Source organism: Dromiciops gliroides, chromosome 5, assembly GCF_019393635.1.
Source record: "Dromiciops gliroides isolate mDroGli1 chromosome 5, mDroGli1.pri, whole genome shotgun sequence".
Classification (NCBI taxonomy): domain Eukaryota; kingdom Metazoa; phylum Chordata; class Mammalia; order Microbiotheria; family Microbiotheriidae; genus Dromiciops; species Dromiciops gliroides.
Window position 1 is genome coordinate 106,455,774 of NC_057865.1, and position 17,096 is coordinate 106,472,869.

The 17,096-nt window shown below is 41.3% G+C and overlaps 1 protein-coding gene across 1 annotated transcript in view; it reads left to right on the forward strand.

Moving 5' to 3' along the window:
* The first annotated feature begins 3,230 nt into the window (after positions 1-3,230).
* ZC3HAV1 (zinc finger CCCH-type containing, antiviral 1) overlaps positions 3,231-17,096 on the forward strand; it is a 110,116-nt gene continuing 96,250 nt past the window's right edge. Inside the window, 1 exon segment of the mRNA XM_043968309.1 lies at positions 3,231-3,637. Coding sequence (XP_043824244.1) covers positions 3,345-3,637 — 293 coding nt within the window. The 5' untranslated portion in view covers positions 3,231-3,344.

Consider the following 17,096-nt stretch of genomic DNA (forward strand, 5'->3'; position numbering starts at 1 on the left):
TGAGGCTTGGTCAGGAGGCTTTTATTGGCCATCCAATGAAAGTCAGAGTGATTTGAATCTAAAGGCATAATCAGTGCACGACTGCCTACCTGACCAAACGACACATTCTGCTGTTTTAATGAATTAATCATAACGGCTATTATTAAATTGTAATTATTATATAGTGCTATATTATGACTAGATAACCTACAACTGTAGACTATATTATGCATAATAATAAAATTATTATATTGTAATAAATGCTTATTGGTGATAATAGTTATTTTCAATAAGAATGTATTACATGTTTATTATGTGCTGAGCACTGAGTCAAGCACTGGGAATACACATACAAAAGAGGGATGGTTCTCTCAAAAAGGAAACTTATGCTCCAATAGGAGGAGATAACAGACATAGGAAAGTGGTGGCTAGGGGAGAATGTCTTGGTATGGGAAGTCACAGGCATGGTGGGTGGAATCATAACATATTGACATTCACCTGGCACACTCTTTTTTTTTTTTTTTTTTTTTTTGCGGGGCAATGGGGGTTAAGTGACTTGCCCAGGGTCACACAGCTAGTAAGTGTCTGAGGCCGGATTTGAACTCAGGTACTCCTGAATGCAAGGCCGGTACTTTATCCACTGCGCCACCTAGCCGCCCCATGCTGGTACACTCTTAAGCAATGGGACAGCTGATCTGATTAGTGCTCCCTGGAACAGAAAACTTGAGTGGGTCAGTATCCCACCATGACTAAGATGAAGCAACTGTTGATTTAGAGATGTGAAATACTGGGAAAATGAGAGAAACAAACAAAATAGCTAGCATGTAATAAATGCTTAGGGCTCTAGGTGGCAAGGTGGATAGAGCCCAGGCCAGGAATCAGAAAGACCTGAGTTTAAACCTCAGTTACTAGCTTTGTGGCCCTGGGCAAGTCATTTAATTTTGCCTCAGTTTCCTCATCTGTAAAATGAGCCAGAGAAAGGAATAGTTAACCACTCCAGTATCTCTGAAAACCCCAAATGGGGTCACAAAGAGTGGACACAACTGAACAAATGACTGAATAAATGCTTGTTGATAATAATAGCTAGCATTTATATAGTACTTTAAGATTTGCATGCAAAGCACCATGCATGTATTATTTCATTTGATCCTTGTCAAGTTGTTTTTTTGAAAATTTTTATGGACGAGTTAATTGATTGATTTTACCCTATCTTTCCAAGCTAAGCTTCTATCATCTATCAGAGCCGAGAATGTGGGACATAATAGAGAATCTAGATTATTTGCCAGTCTATAGTTTACTCTGGGTTGGACCAATTTTATTTTTGCACAAATCTTTTTGCCACCTATTATGACTTTCTTTCTTTTTTTTTTTTAAGTGAGGCAATTGGGATTAAGTGACTTGCCCAGGGTCACACAGCTAGTAAGTATTAAGTGTCTGAGGTCAGATTTGAACTCAGATCCTCCTGATTCCAGGGCCAATGCACTATCCACTGCGACACCGCTTAGCTGCCCAGAAATTAAAAAAAAAAAAAAGAATAAGGCAAGAACTTGTCTTTTATCTTTTTTTTTTATCCCCATGGCTTAGCAGTGTACCAGACATACAATAAGTGCTTAATAAATGCTTGTTTAGTTTACTACAACTGTGTAAATGGAAAGAACAAAATTCTGAAACTGGATGGTGGTGTAATTAGAAAGCCAGCTAGGGGCAGCTAGGTGGCGCAGTGGATAGAGCACTGGCCCTGGAGTCAAGAGGACCTGAGTTCAAATCTGACCTCAGACACTTAACACACACGAGCTCTGTGACCCTGGGCAAGTCACTTAACCCCAATTGCCTCACTAAAAAAAAAAAAAAAAAAAAGAAAGCAAGCTTGGCTTCAGTGAAGAGATGAAAAGTTAGGAACAGCTAGGTGGTGTAGTAGATAAAGCACTGACCCTGGATTCAGGAGTTCCTGAGTTCAAATCCGGCCTCAGATGCTTAACACTTACTAGCTGTGTGACCCTGGGCAAGTCACTTAACCCCAACTGCCTCAAAAAAAAAAAGAGATGAGAAATTGGGCTTTTCCCCTATTTTGGCAGAAGTTGGGTAGCTAAAAACTTTACGTACTGGCATGCTTCGTTAGTGTTGGCGAAATGATTTTTTCCCCTCTAATTTTTTTATTCTTTGTTAAGAGGAATGGGAAGGGATGTAGCAGATGCACTTGTAAATGTTTAAATGACTTTCTGGGGGAAAAAACTTATGCAGGATACATTGTTAAGGTTTAAATTGCATTATTACCACTTCTCCATCACTTTCTTAAGTCAAGATAAGCAACAACCATTCTAAGGTGTAAACGATCACATTGAAAAATCAACAGTTGGCTCTGAGGATCCCATAGGCGTTCACTCCAGCACACACCCTTGGATTTCTTGTGTAAGCAAAGTAATGGAAAAAATAAAATAATAAAAAATAGCAATACAAATTCTTCTAAACTTTGAATAACTTTTGTATAAGTGAAAAATGTGTACGCAACAGAAATTACTGGATTAACAAATAATAGTATCGCGTACAAACATATTTACAGTTATAAAATGCTTTATAGACTGTGCCGTCTCACCAGCCGCTCTCGCCCCACCTCCTGGGCGTTACCACTATTAAGTACAGGATAGGAAGGAGCAATGGAAATCTATCAATAAACACTTTTTTTTTTTTTAAATTAAGGGCCTACTACATGCCAGCCACTGTGGGAGGCTATACAAAAGAATGAAAAGAATCCTTTCCTCTTTAGGAACTTACAAACATCCCTACGAGGAAAAGGACAGAAGAGGGAGGGAGGAGAGTCGGGAGCCCGGCCCGGGGGTGGGTGTGTGTGTATGTATGTGTAGGGGTCGATGAGTGCCACCCCACGCCCAGGTTACCACTAAAAGCCAGCCCGGGTGCGGTGGGGCCAGGGCCTATGTCCGGAGTTTCCTAGAGAGTCGACGTAAGAAGCCCAGGGAGCAAAGTCTTCCCAAGCAGAATTTTCATGGGATAACGAAGGGGGGGGGGGGAGGAGGAGGCCGGGGATATTCCGGAGACCCTGGCCCGGGCAGGGGCTTTCTTTCCTTCCCTCGTCTCTCCCTGGCACACCAGCTGATCTGGAAGGCGGTGGGTAATTTCAGAGACCCGAGAAGTCAGATTTAGGGCTGCGGGCCAAGCGCTTTTCTCCCGCAGGCGGCGCGGGGTTGGGGCGTTTCCGGAAAGTCAGAGCCCCTGGCTGAGCCCGCCCCCTCGGAGCTCGTAAGTTTCGTTTCTCTTGCCTCGGCGCCCCGCAGTCCCGACTCGGAGCCCTCTGCGCTGCTCGCGCTTCTTCCTCGGTAGCAGCGCTCGTCGGGCCCGGGAGGGGGGCCATGGCGGACCCGGCCGTGTGCGGCTTCCTCACCGCACTCCTGTGCGCCCACGGGGGCCGCATGGAACTCCAGGAGCTCCTCGGCCACATCGAGCTGCCCGAGGCGGAGCTCCTCGAGGTGCTGAACGAAGCCGGCCCCGGGCGCTTCGTGCTCCTGGACCAGGGCCCAGACGCCGGCCCGACGGTGCTGGCCACCACCCCGGTGCGCGTGTGCCGGCGCAGGGCCTGCGGGGGCCCCTGCGAGGCCCTGCACCTCTGCAAGCTCAACCTGTTGGACAGGTGTCGCCGCGAGAGGTGAGTGCGGCCGCGGCTCTGACCTCCCGACCCCCTCCACCTTCCATTCTCACCTGGAAGTCTCCCCACCCTCCATCCCTCTTCGCCTTCCCTTCCCATCCATGCCCCCCGCCTCCATTCCCATCTCTTCTCCGCTCCGTTTCCCCTCCTTTCCTCCTTCCTCTCCCCTCCCTCTCCACTCTTCTCCATCCCCCCGCCTCCCCTCCACCTTCCCCTTTTCCATTCCCCCATCTCTCTTCCAATCTCCCTCCTATCCCCCCTTCCATTTCCTCCTTCCTTCCTTTCCCTCCTCCCTTCCCATTCCCCTTCCCATCCCGGGAGCTTACGTCCCCCGCACCCCCAACCCCCTGGCAGAATTTCGCTTCTTTGTATATCCTCTCACTCTCAACTTGACTGAACACTCCTGCACTCCTGCCCATAACTTCCTGCTTACGTGTAACTTGGCTGCAAGTTGCTTTAAATGTTTTAAAAACTTTTGACATCTATATTCTTGCATTGTGGCTGGATGGGCTCCCAGACAAGGTTTATTTGTGAGTCGGGGATTGGAGAAGAAAAACCTGAGGCTACGTACTGCCCCCCTCCGGCGTGATTCCTCACCCCCTCCAGGTCCTGCAAACATGCTCGGACACATCCAGCCAGCGTTCGGCTCTCTTAACCCCCCAAAACCCGTGGGCGCCGCCTTCTCCGGGCTTTAAAAAATAAAGACCTCCTCTGCTCCATCCAGCTACTAGCTGCTCACTATGGTGCCCCGCCCCTCCATCCTCGTTTTGTTTTGCCTTCATTTTCTCATCACTAACTCCTAGAACCTTGCTTTTGTTCTTATCACTTATTGAAAGTACTAGAATTCTTTTTTTTTTTTTTTGGTGAGGCAATTGGGGTTAAGTGACTTGCCCAGGGTCACACAGCTAGTAAGTGTTAAGTGTCTGAGACTGGATTTGAACTCAGGTCCTCCTGACTCCAGGGCCGGTGCTCTATCCACTGTGCCACCTAGCTGCCCCGAAACTACTAGAATTCTTAAAAAAAAAATTTTTTTTTAGAAATTTTATTTGTGTTATCACACCAGAGAAGGCCGGACGGACACACGCACACGCACGCATGCACACACTCACGAGCATCTATCTGTCTATCTATCTATGCATACTTCTGTGGATCAGTTCTTTCTCTGGGGGTGGATAGCATCTTCATAGATCCTTTGTAGTTGATTTGAATATTTATAATACTCAGAATAGCTTAGTCATTCACAGTCTTTTTTTAAAAGGTTTTTTTTAAATAGTATTTTAAATAGTATTTTATTTTTTCCAATTACATGTGTTTACGGTTATTGCTTTTACTTTATACAACATTCTCTTGGTTTTGATTATTTCCCTTTTCATTACTTCATGCAAGTCTTTCCGTGTTTTTCTAAAAACGACCTGCTCATTATTTCTTCAAATTAGAATTCTCTTCTGACTAATGTTGTTTTCCTCCTACCTCCCTGGGCCCCTTCTCTATCTCTCCTTCCCCTCTAACCCTCTGTTTAGGCCTTGAAGCAACCTTTTGTGTCTGTATTCTTGCTCGATATTGCTCTTTCCCCCTAGGAGATTTCATTGGTTCCTGTGTCTTCGGCTTTTAGCTCTGTGGCTTTCTCATCCACATTTACACTTACATTTCTCCAAAGCCCCAGGCCCATATCTCCAACTCTGCCCAAGGGATGTTGCACCCCGTGCAACTACAGCATCTCTGTCATCATCCTTCCCTCTAAACTAGCCTCCTTTTTTCATTTATACCATCATTAAACCTCAAACTTATAGAGATGTAGAATAATTCGCAAATCTTAAAGTGCTATACAAATGCTGGGGGCAGCTAGGTGGCTCAGTGGATGGAGCACCAACCCTGGAGTCAGGAGGACTTGAGTTCAAATCCGGCCTCAGACACTTGACACTTACTAGTTATGTGACCCTGGGCAAGTCACTTAACCCCAACTGCATCACCCAAAAAAACCCCAAAGTGCTATACAAATGCTATTGTTATTATTACTCTTCTATTTCTCATTCTCTCTTTCACCCAGTCACAGCTTCCAGTAGAGCAAGTAAGTTTTTTTGTGTGCTTTGGACCCCTTTTGGTATTATAATAAAACCTATGATCCCTTTTTCAGAATGATGTTTTCAAATGAATAAAATTAAATATGTTGGCTTACAAAAGAAACTATAAGTTACTCAAAAATAAAGATGTAATTTCTTTTTTCCTAGGTTCATTAGACCCCCCCTGCCCCCAAAATCTATCTATGGATGACCCCTTGTGACTTTATGGGCCCCAGGTTAAGAATGCCTGCCAAGGTTTTCTATGTAATATCTCTTGTGTCCATCTTGTCCCATTTCTTTCTTTCTTTCTTTTTTTTTGGTGAGGCAATTGGAGTTAAGTGACTTGCCCAGGGTCACACAGCTAGTAAGTGTCAAGTGTCTGAGGTCGGATTTGAACTCAGGTCCTCCTGAATCCAGGGCTGGTGCTCCATCCACTGCACCACCTAGCTGCCCTGTCCCATTTCTTTCTTTCTTTCTTTTTTTTTTAAGCGAGGCAATTGGGGTTAAGTGACTTGCCCAGGGTCACACAGCTAGTAAGTGTTAAGTGTCTGAGGCCAGATTTGAACTCAGGTACTCCTGACTCCAGGGCCGGTGCTCTATCCACTGCGACACCTAGCTGCCCCATCCCATTTATTTCTAAAGCCACTTTTCTTAATTCAGGCTCCCATCCACCAGTTCTTTGTACGTCACCACCCTGCTCAGAAATCTTTAATGGCTCCCCATTATATAGGTGCTAAGGTCTGACCAGCCATAGGCTAGTATGCAAGGCCTTCTTCATACTGCCCTGCACTACTTGACAAATGTTTCCTTGACCTTGTGCCATTGGTGTCAAAGAAAGAAAAGTTTGTTTTTCCAAGCTCATTTAGGTTTTATTTTACTGAGCAGCGACATGAAAGATGATTATTATATTTTAATCTTGTTTCCTTCTGAAATAAATAATAAACTTAATATTGAATAAATAATAAAATGGCATTTTAATCTGGTTCCCTCTCACAATAAATAATAAAATAAATGATAATAAAACAAATAATAAAATGACATTTTAATCTGTTCTCTCCTGAAATAAATAATAAAACTACATTTTAATCTGGTTCCCTCCTGCAAGAAATATTAAAATTAATAATAATAAAATTACATTTTAATATGGTTCCTCCCTGCAGTAGGAAGTGTTCTGGGCCTCCTATTTGACACCTCTGTCCTGTACCAGGGCTTCTTAAACTTTTTCCACTCGTGACCCCTTTTTGTCTGAGAAATATATAAGTATATAAAATGGGTATATGTGATCTTCTACTGTTGCCAAAGTTTTCATGACCCTCACATTCAGTTACATTACCCCATATGGGGTCATGACCCACAGTTCAAGAAACCAGGTTCCATCCAAAGCATTTTCTCTTGTTTCTGTTGGAAGAAAATCACAACTTTGACCAAATTAATTGTTATTGTGTGTATTTCTTTTGCTTCTGTTGTTCTATTTCTTTTTTTTTTTTTGGTGGGGCAAGGAGGGTTAAGTGACTTACCCAGGGTCACACAGCTAGTAAGTGTCAAGTGTCTGAGGCTGGGTTTGAACTCAAGTCCTTCTGAATTCAGGGCCTGTGCTTTATCCACTGCGCCATCTAGTTGCCCCCTGTTCTATTTCTTTCTTTTTTTTTTTTAGTGAGGCAATTGGGGTTAAGTGACTTGCCCAAAGTCACACAGCTAGTAAGTGTTAAGTGTCTGAGGTCGGATTTGAACTCAGGTACTCCTGACTCCAGGGCCGGTGCTCTATCCACTGTGCTACCTAGCTGCCCCTCCCTGTTCTATTTCTTGACAATGGTTGTGTATCATTTTATACGGGGGGGGGGGGGGGGGGAAGAGAACTATGAAATTAATTATTCAAAATAAGAAAGCCATAAAGAGCTATGAATCACAGACTTTTAGAATTGGAAGTTATACGGACCTCAGAGATCGTTTAGTTCAATTTCCTTATTTTACAGATGAGGAAACTGAGGCCTAGAGGGATGAAGTAGTACCCTCAGTTACAAAGTGAGTCAGAAGCAGAACTCCCATGACCTGATTCTTTCTCACATACTACATGGCCCCCCATGTTCAATTGTGTCCTTCAGTAATGGGCAGAAGAAAAAAAAAATCAGAAGATGATAAACCACTGGCCATTTCCTTTAGTTCCACAAGTTGTCAGAAAATTTTAGAAAACACCCAACCTTTTTTTTTCTTTTTTTCGGGGCAATGGGGGTTAAGTGACTTGCCCAAGGACACATAGCTAGTAAGTGTCAAGTGTCTGAGGCTGGATTTGAACTCAGGAACTCCTGAATCCAGGGCCGGTGCTTTATCCCCTGCACCACCTAGCCGCCCCAAACACCCAACCTTAATAAAAGTAACTTTGGCGTCTTAACAGCTTGTGAGCTGTCCCTCTCTACCTGGCCTTCTTGCCAAGTGATGCCTTCATTTGCTGAGACCCAAATCCTCTGCAGAAGAAATCTCTGCTTTGTTGATGAACCAGTGTTTGGAAAGGCTTGGACGTTTTTGTTGGCCATTAGGGAAACACTGCCAGGATTGAGGCAAGTGTTACAGGGGCTAGTGAGATTTTTTTCTTCTGGTTTCTGCTGTGCTTTTGCTCAGGTCCTGGGGGGGAAAAATTGAGAAACCTCATGGCAGTATATGTTTGAAAACAGCATGTGCATGACAAATGGTTCAATGAAAATCATTTATTAAGCACTTAAACCTTACCAAACGCTGTTGGTAAGGGGATATAAATCCCCTTGGGTATGGTTGGTAATGGGGATATAAATCCAAAACAAGACAGCCCCTGGCTTCAAGGAGCTTACCTTCTACTAGGGTCAACACAGTGTACATTGATGTTACGGGAAGGATGTTTTGGTTTGAGAAGTCACAGGGATGGTTATAGACATTGGGACAGTATTGATTTGATTATTATTCCTAGAACAGGGATTGGCAGGGCCAGTGGCAAGGCGATGTTCAGGATGGATGATCACATAGGATAGGAAGCATGGTCCAAGGCCAGCTAGATAGAATGGTCATGTGTCTGCACTGGGCGAAGTATCAGTCAGGACAGCACGGCCCTAGGAAGAGTGGAGAAAGCCGCCCAGGTCATGTTCTCAGGAAATCCACGTGGCCTGGAGGGGTTATAGACTTCAATGGATCTGTGCTCTTATAAATGTGACTATATATTTTTTAATATTTCATTTGAGTTCTGTGTCATATTGAATGAGTGGCCATCAATTCTAATTGAAGACCTCTGGTAAAGCAAACCTACATCCTAAGACAGGCAGGCCATTCCATTTTAGATAGCTTTAATAGTTAGGGAGTTCTTCTTCATGTCAAGCCTACAGTTACCTCTTTGCCATTTTACCTATTGCCCCTAGTTCTCCCTGTGGGACCAAGCAAAGCACGTCTAATCCATCTTAACCCAGTGGATAGAGTGCCGGGCTTGGAGTCTAGAAAACCTGAGTTCAGATACTGACTCACACAAATCCAGAATTTTTTTTAAAGACAACGTTGGGCAGGGGGTGGCTAGGTGGTGCAGTGGATAAAGCACCAGCCCTGGATTCAGGAGTACCTGAGTTCAAATCTGGCTTCAGACACTTGACACTTACTAGCTGTGTGACCCTGGGCAAGTCACTTAACCCCTATTGCCCTGCCAAAACAAAAACAAAACAAAAAACAAACAAACAAAAAACGTTGGGCAAGCCACTTTAACCTCTGTTTGCCTCAGTTTCTTCAGTTGTAAAATGGGGATAACAATAGCACTTACCTTCCAGGGTGGTCATGAGGATTAAATGAGATAACATTTGTAAAGTGTTTTGCAGTGTCTGGTACAAAGTAGTTTTTTTTTTTTAAGCTAGCTCTTTCTTTCCTTCCTCTCTTCATCCTTCCTCCCTCCCTCTCTCTCTCCCTCTCTTTCTTTCTTTCTTTCTTTCTTTCTTTCTTTCTTTCTTTCTTTCTTTCTTTCTTTCTTTCTTTCTTTCTAATTTACCCCCCAATGACATGTAAAGCCATTTTTTTACATTCAACAGGTCCTCCTGAATCTAGACCAGTGCTTTATCCACCGCAACACCTAGCTGCCCCCTTAACATTCTTTTTGTTTTCGTAAGGCAATTGGGGTTAAGTGACTAGCCCAGGGTCACAGAGCTAGTAAGTGTTAAGTGTCTGAGGCCAGATTTGAACTCAGGTCCTCCTGACTCCAGGGCCAGTGCTCTATCCACTGTGCCACCTAGCTGCCCCTTAACATTCATTTAAAAAAAATTTTTGTGGTCAAAATTTTCTCCCTCCCCTCTCCCTTCCCTCAGGCAATATGTGCAATCATGCAAAACATACTTCCATATTAGTCATTTTGTGAAAGAAGACACAGACCAAAAGGAAAAAAAAACACGAAAAAAAAAATAAAGTGGACAAAAAAGTGTTTTGATCTGCATTTAAACCATCAGTTCTTTCTCTTGAGGTGGATAGTATATTCAATCATGAGTCCTTTGTACTTAATCTTGGATCATTGTATTGCTCAGAAGAGCTAAGTCACCTACAGTTGATCATTGTACAGTATTGCTGTTACTGTGTACAATGTTCTCCTGACTCTGCTCATAAAGTAGGGTGCTTTTAAAATGCTAGTTATTATTATTAGTCACTCAGTAAACATCAAGACCCTACTATATACAAAGCACTGTGCTGAGCTCTGGGAATACAAAATAGAGGCAAAAGGCAGTCTCAGTCCTTAATGGACTCACCATCTCCTCCTCCTCCTCACTGTTCTTTTTATTGTTATTTTCTTCCATGTGAGAACCTTTCAGATATTTGAAGAAGGCATCCCAATACCGTGAAGTCTCCTCTTCTTTAGAATAAGCATTCTCGGTTCTTTTAAATAATCTTGATATGGCATGAACTCAAGGACTTCTACCCTTCTGGTTGCGCTCCTCCAAAAACCTCCCTGCTTTACAATGTCCTTCCTAAAACATGTCCTCCAGAAGCGAGCACTGTACTGAAGACAAAGGCCTGCCATATTGTGGAATTATCACTTCCTATTCCTGCACAGTATGCCTCTTTCAGTGTAGCCCAAAATTGTATTAGCTGTCTTTGCTGCTCTATCAGTTTTGCCCCTTATCAAATTTATATTTATATATGTGTATGTATGTATGTATATGTATATACACACATAGATGTACATATACATGTGTGCATATATGTATGCACATATTTCTGTGTATATAATATACTTTTAGATCTTTTTCAGATAAGCTACTGTCTGGTTCTGTCTCTTTTGTCTTATACTTGTAAGTCCAGTTTCTTGAACCCAGAGTTTACATTTTCCATTTTTCCTCATAAAATTTTTTCTAATTCTAGCTAGTATGTATTAGCCCTTAAAATTTTTTCTTAATCTTGCATTCATTGTACTAGATATTCTTCCTAATTTTGCTTAATCTGCAAATTTGACAAACCTGGTATCTATTCATTTTTCTAAGTCATTGATAAAAATGTCATAAAAATGTTTTAAATCAGTGGGTCCTTCCTACTACCCCTCTTGCTTCTCCGTTGAGCAATTAAAAACAAAAATAACTAAAAAATAAAACTCTCAGGACATAGCTGCAGAGTCCAATAAAACAAATGCCTATGTTGGTCATGTCCGAAAATGTACATTTTTCCCCCCTGCGTTTTAAGGTCATTGCCTCTCTGTCAGAATATGAGTGGTATGTTTTTCATTCTTTTTTTTTTTTTTTTTTAGTGAGGCAATTTGGGGTTAAGTGACTTGCCCAGGTCACACAGTTAGTAATTGTTAAGTGTCTGAGGCCGAATTTGAATTCAGGTACTCCTGACTCCAGGACCAGTGCTCTATCCACTGGGCCACCTAGCTGCCCCCACCTCCTTTTTTTTTATTCTTTTAGACTTATGGTTTATTATTGTTGTTGATCAGAGCTCCAAAATCTTTCCAAAATTGTTTTCTTGTATAATGTTATCATTTTAGAAATGGTTCTAATTCTTTTCCCTTTACTCTCTGTATCAGTTCCTCTGAAACTGTTCATTTCATCATTACCGACAGCACAATAACATTCCATTACATCCACATGCCACAGTTTTGTTTAACTGTTCTTAACAGGAGGCTACACGCCCAGTTTCTAATTTCTGGCTACCACAGAAAGAACTGCTGTAAATATTTGTGTTGTGAGTGTATGTATAAATGTGTGTGTATGTATGTGTATATGTATACACATATCCAGCCATCCTTTCTTTCCCTTTGATTATTTTGAGCCCTAGGCTTAGTTAATGGTATATATAGCTGGCTCACAGAGTATTGGAAATTCCTTTCCAGAATGCTGAACGAATTCACAGCTCCACCAAATAGCATTTGTACCAAGTACAAATCCCTTGGGATACTAGAGACATCTTCTAGAATAGTTTATTTATATCTTTGGGGGGGGGGCAGTGAGGGTCAAGTGACTTGCCCAGTGTCTGAGACTGGATTTGAACTCAGGTCCTCCTGAATCCAGGGCCGGTGCTTTATCCACTGCGCCACCTAGCTGCCCCTCAGACATCTTTAAAGGACATATAGATTAGTTATTAAGGGTGATTAATGATTAGGGATGTGGCCAGTTAACACCCTGCCCCTGATGTTAGATCTTCTATTTCAATTAAGGAGAAACTTGTTCATACTTCATAAAAGAACAGTGGTGATTGCATCTTTAGTTAATTTAACACCCCATTATCAGTTCCTAACTTTTTGTAACTACATCAGTTTCTTGGAGGGTTGGCAAGGGAAGGAATCAATTGTTCAGAAATCAACTACTCTACTTGCACTATTTATTAGAACTTATTGTGGTTAATAGTGGTCTAAGATACTGATGTAAACCTCCTTTCTTACAAACTGTTTGCTAGTTCTCCCAGCAGTTTGTCAAACAAGGAGTTTCCCCCCAGGTATTTATGTTATTGGATTTATCAAACACTAGACCACTATTTTCTATTGCTTCTATTACCCATTTATCTAGTTTATCTCACTAATCTAATTTTCTATTTTTAACTAATATTTGAGGATTATTACTTTACAAGATAGTTTGAGTAATGCTGTCTTTAATTCCTACCTTTTTTCAGTTGTTTTCCTTGAGATAATTTGTCTTTACAAATAAGGTTTTTTATTGTTTGTCCAGTTCTACAAAATAGCCCTTTGTTATTTGATGGATATAGCATAAAAGCTGTAAACTAATTTTATTATATTGGTATGGAATAATAAAATCATTGTATCTCTAAGTATTTCTTTAAAGAGTATGTTATAGTTGTATAGATACACATTTTGTGTGTGTCGTAAGTAGGTAATTTTGTAATTCTTTGGGATGGAAGTTACTTATTATTCCTGCTTTTTGTTAGTTCTGTACAGAAGTGCTAATGATTTTTTTTTCATTTATTTTGTATTTCACTGAAGCTATTCTCTTTAATTTCTTCCCTCATTCCCTGGGTTTTTTTAAGTACACCATCCTATCATCAGCAAAGAGGGATAATTGTGTCTCCAGTTTGCTGATGTTTATAATTTTAATTTTGTTCCTTTGTCCTATTACTAGATCATAATCAGTGATAAAGTTGTGCTGGCTCTTGGTGATCACAGCTTCCTTTTCTCCATATTCACTATCCATTTATTTAATAATCCATTCTGGAATTTTACCAGGAATCAAAGTCAAATGCTCTGACCTAGTTTGCAAACTTCATCTTCTCTTTTTTGAAAATCAAAGCAACATTTCTTCTTTTCCAGCCCTATAGTACATGTCTCCTATTGTCCATGGTCTTTCAAAGACCACTGCCAGGCAATGACACCTACCAGTTCTTTCAGAACCTGAGCATGTAGTTCATCAGAGCCAGGTGACCTGAACTCATCAAAGACCACAGGGTGCTTTCTTTTTTTTTTCTTTTCCTTATTTACTTTTATGTGGTGGAAGCAATATCCTAATTCCCACCCCCTCTGCAAATTAGGTTGTTTTTTCCCTAAAAAGTATTGAATCCATCCTCAGGACTTGATTGGCTGAGGGACTAAAGGCTGTTGACATCACATCATGTGAAAACAAAGCAGCCACAGTGTGCTTTCTGATACTTGGCCCCTGGTAAAGGTTGGGCTGCTCAGGCTAGGAGCTTCCCTCCACTGAAAACAGTTGGGAGGTCCTCCTCCACTATCCTTGTGGAAGGGCCCTCTCTGCTATGGCCAAGTCAGTCTCCTTTTTATTCACTGTCGAGTGACCTTGAGGTGTCTCATTCTGTTCCACTATCAAATCTCAATTACCATGGGACCGGCCCAAGCCAGGCCCAGCACACCTTATTAGCCATTTTGGTGCTGTTCTTTCAAGTCCAAAGATTATTTTCTTGTCAGAGAAACGAGGAAGAAAACAGATACGGAGCAGTTTTGCTTTGTCATCTCTTATCAACATCCTATCCACCCAAATCACTAGGAATATGGCCTTTCCTTTATCCTATTATATGTGCATTCAATAGGATATATGTTTTTGTCTGGACCAGTATCTTACTGATGTGGGAAATTCCCAGTGTGGAAACACTCTCCCTAGTCTCTAGGTTCAGGTCAGCAGTTTGTTTAACATTTATAGTTTTAGGGATTTGCTTCTGAACAGTGAGAGACTAAGGGACTCACTTCTTTGACTGGTAAAACACACATCATATCTCAAAGTACAGGAAGCTTATTTATATAAGCTTTATATATGCATATGTACACATACATGTTGTCACACAGAAGTCTAGGTAACACATGTAATAAGCAAATGTGTATTATGTTTATATATATACAATTACATACAGAACATATAATTATTGTATATTAGATAGCATATATGTATATACTGTATAATAGTCATCTTTTTAAATTGTTCTCAGAGCCTATAGCTTATTATTTTGAATACTTACTTCTTCCAAGGAACCTTTTATGAAATTGATCCAGGAGATGTTATAACGGTACTGCTGATTTCTTTCCATCCAAGTCTTCTTGGGGGGGGTGCACCCTCATATATGTAAATACGAATATATGTATATACGAATATATATACATGTGTGTACAGTGTATATATGTATACACATATATGCATATGTGTGTCTAGCTCTAATATACATACACACACACACACACACACACACACACACATATGCAGCCCTTTCCTTTCAGGAGGGACAAATGAGGCTGCCTCAGCATTGAGGCATGTAGCATTCCAAGGTGTCACTTTTTAGGGGGTGGGGAAACTGGGTTTCCCTAACTTGCCCAGGCTGGAAGCGCAGAGTCTTAGGCCAAGTCTCATGACTAGTTGATGTAGGAACTTTCACCTAGCTGTTCTCCCTTTGAAGTCGCTCACTATATTGGTATTTTGACTTAGTGTAGACACCCAGTTGACTTAGTCCTGTTGCATCTTAAAACTCCCAAACTCAAGAGGTAGACCAGCCTTATCCTCCCTGATAGCTGGGATTATAGATGTGTACTACTGCATGTGTCCAATTATTTAGTAAGGCACCAGGCAAATCTTGTAGTATAGGAGGCTGATGATTCCGCATGATCCTGTGTTTTACACATATTACCTACCCCCCCCAGCCTCCAGTGTGCACACACATACATAAATAACTGTAGTGACCATAAAGACATGACACATGTGTGTGTGGCCAATAAACTGGCCCTAAAAGACAGTTCCTAATATTTGATTTTTATACCACTGTTTAACCCATTTTTAGAAATTGTTTTCAAGAACTGACTGTTTTAATTGCTTTGCATTTTGGAAGGACAAATCTATACCCTCATTAATATTATTTTTAAAACTATTCTTCAGTATTCTTGCCTGTCCTTCCAGATGAATTTCACTGTTGGTTTGTCAAGTTCTATAAACTATTCTAAGGGAATTTTAAATGTTATTCTATTAGATATTTGTATTAACTTAGCAAGTATTGCCATCTTTAGTAAAGAGACTAAAGTAAAGCTCTCCATTTTTTTCCTTCTGTTTATCTTTTCCTTACGGTTTTGTAAGTTTAAAAAAAAAATTTCAGGGGTAGCTTGGTGGTACAGTGGATAAAGCACCAGCCCTGGATTCAGGAGTACCTGAGTTCAAATCTGGCCTCAGACACTTGACACTTACTAGCTGTGTGACCCTGGGCAAGTCACTTAACCCCCATTGCCCTGCCAAAAAAAAATTTTTTCCAAAAAAAATGTCTTGTGTCTGGAGCAATCTTTGTTTTCATTTCTGTTTTTGACAATTTTCTGTTTTTTCAAATCATTTAAAATTGTATTTTCTAGTTATGTGAACAGTAGAACTTGTGTTCTATCGGGTACTATGATGACAAAGTCCTTTCACTAACTGACATACATATATTATTATTTTTTTGCAGGGCAATGAGGGTTAAGTGACTTGCCCAGGGTAACACAGCTAGTGTCAAGTGTGTGAGGCTGGATTTGAACTGTGAGGGCTGAAATTTAATATATGGAGCATTAATTGGATGACTCGCTGAAATATTGGGGTCCTGGAAATAATGAGGGACCTTTAGGTTCAAAGCTCCCTCCCCTCTGAACTGCCCTTTTAGATATTTCTCCCAGGCCAATAAGAAAGGAGCCTTACAGCTTCTTTTCTACAAAAGGATCAGATTTTATTACTGGGAATTAATTAAACAACAAAGGTGAAATAATAAAAATCAAAGATAAGGAAGTAGGAAAAAGAAATACAGATAAATTCTCTTAACTCATCACACCTGGAAAGTCTGCTAGCTTTCTCGAATTGCTGAGAAGACCAAGGAGCCTGCGGGCAAGCACAAGAGTGATCTGGAAGAGGCTCTCCTCCCCTCAGAGCATTCAATCTCCCTTCCCCAAAAGGGGAGGTCCTTCAAAACTGCCTATGGAGAGTTCTCCTTCTGACCTCAGTAGCATACTTAACTTCAGGGTAGGCCAGGTGTGGCCCCTCCCAAATGAGTCAGCTAAAACTCCAATAATTTTTTACCACAAATAATTTTACCCACAGAACTCAGGTCCTCCCGAATCCAAGGCCAGTGCTTTGTCCACTGCCCACATAGCTGTCCCTGACATTCATATATTATTATTATTGTATAGTACATCTACTCAGTTGCCAAAGGAATCTCCCTAAATAGACCCCTGGAGCAGCAAAAGCCACAAAAAAATGGGCTGAGGAATCTCCCTAAATAAAGTGAAAGAAGGATCATGTCACCCACACTCTCAATAAACTCCGAAGTCTCCCTATCACCTTCTGGATCAGATATAAAATCCTCTATTTGGTGTTTAAAGCCTTTCATTACCTAGTCCTTCCCCTCAACCTTTCCAAGTGGTTTTACACTTCAAGCCTCAGGTAAAATCCCACCTTCTACAAGAAGCCTTCATGCTAACTAAGCAAGGCTTTTTCTCTGTTGATTATCTTGTAAATTATTAT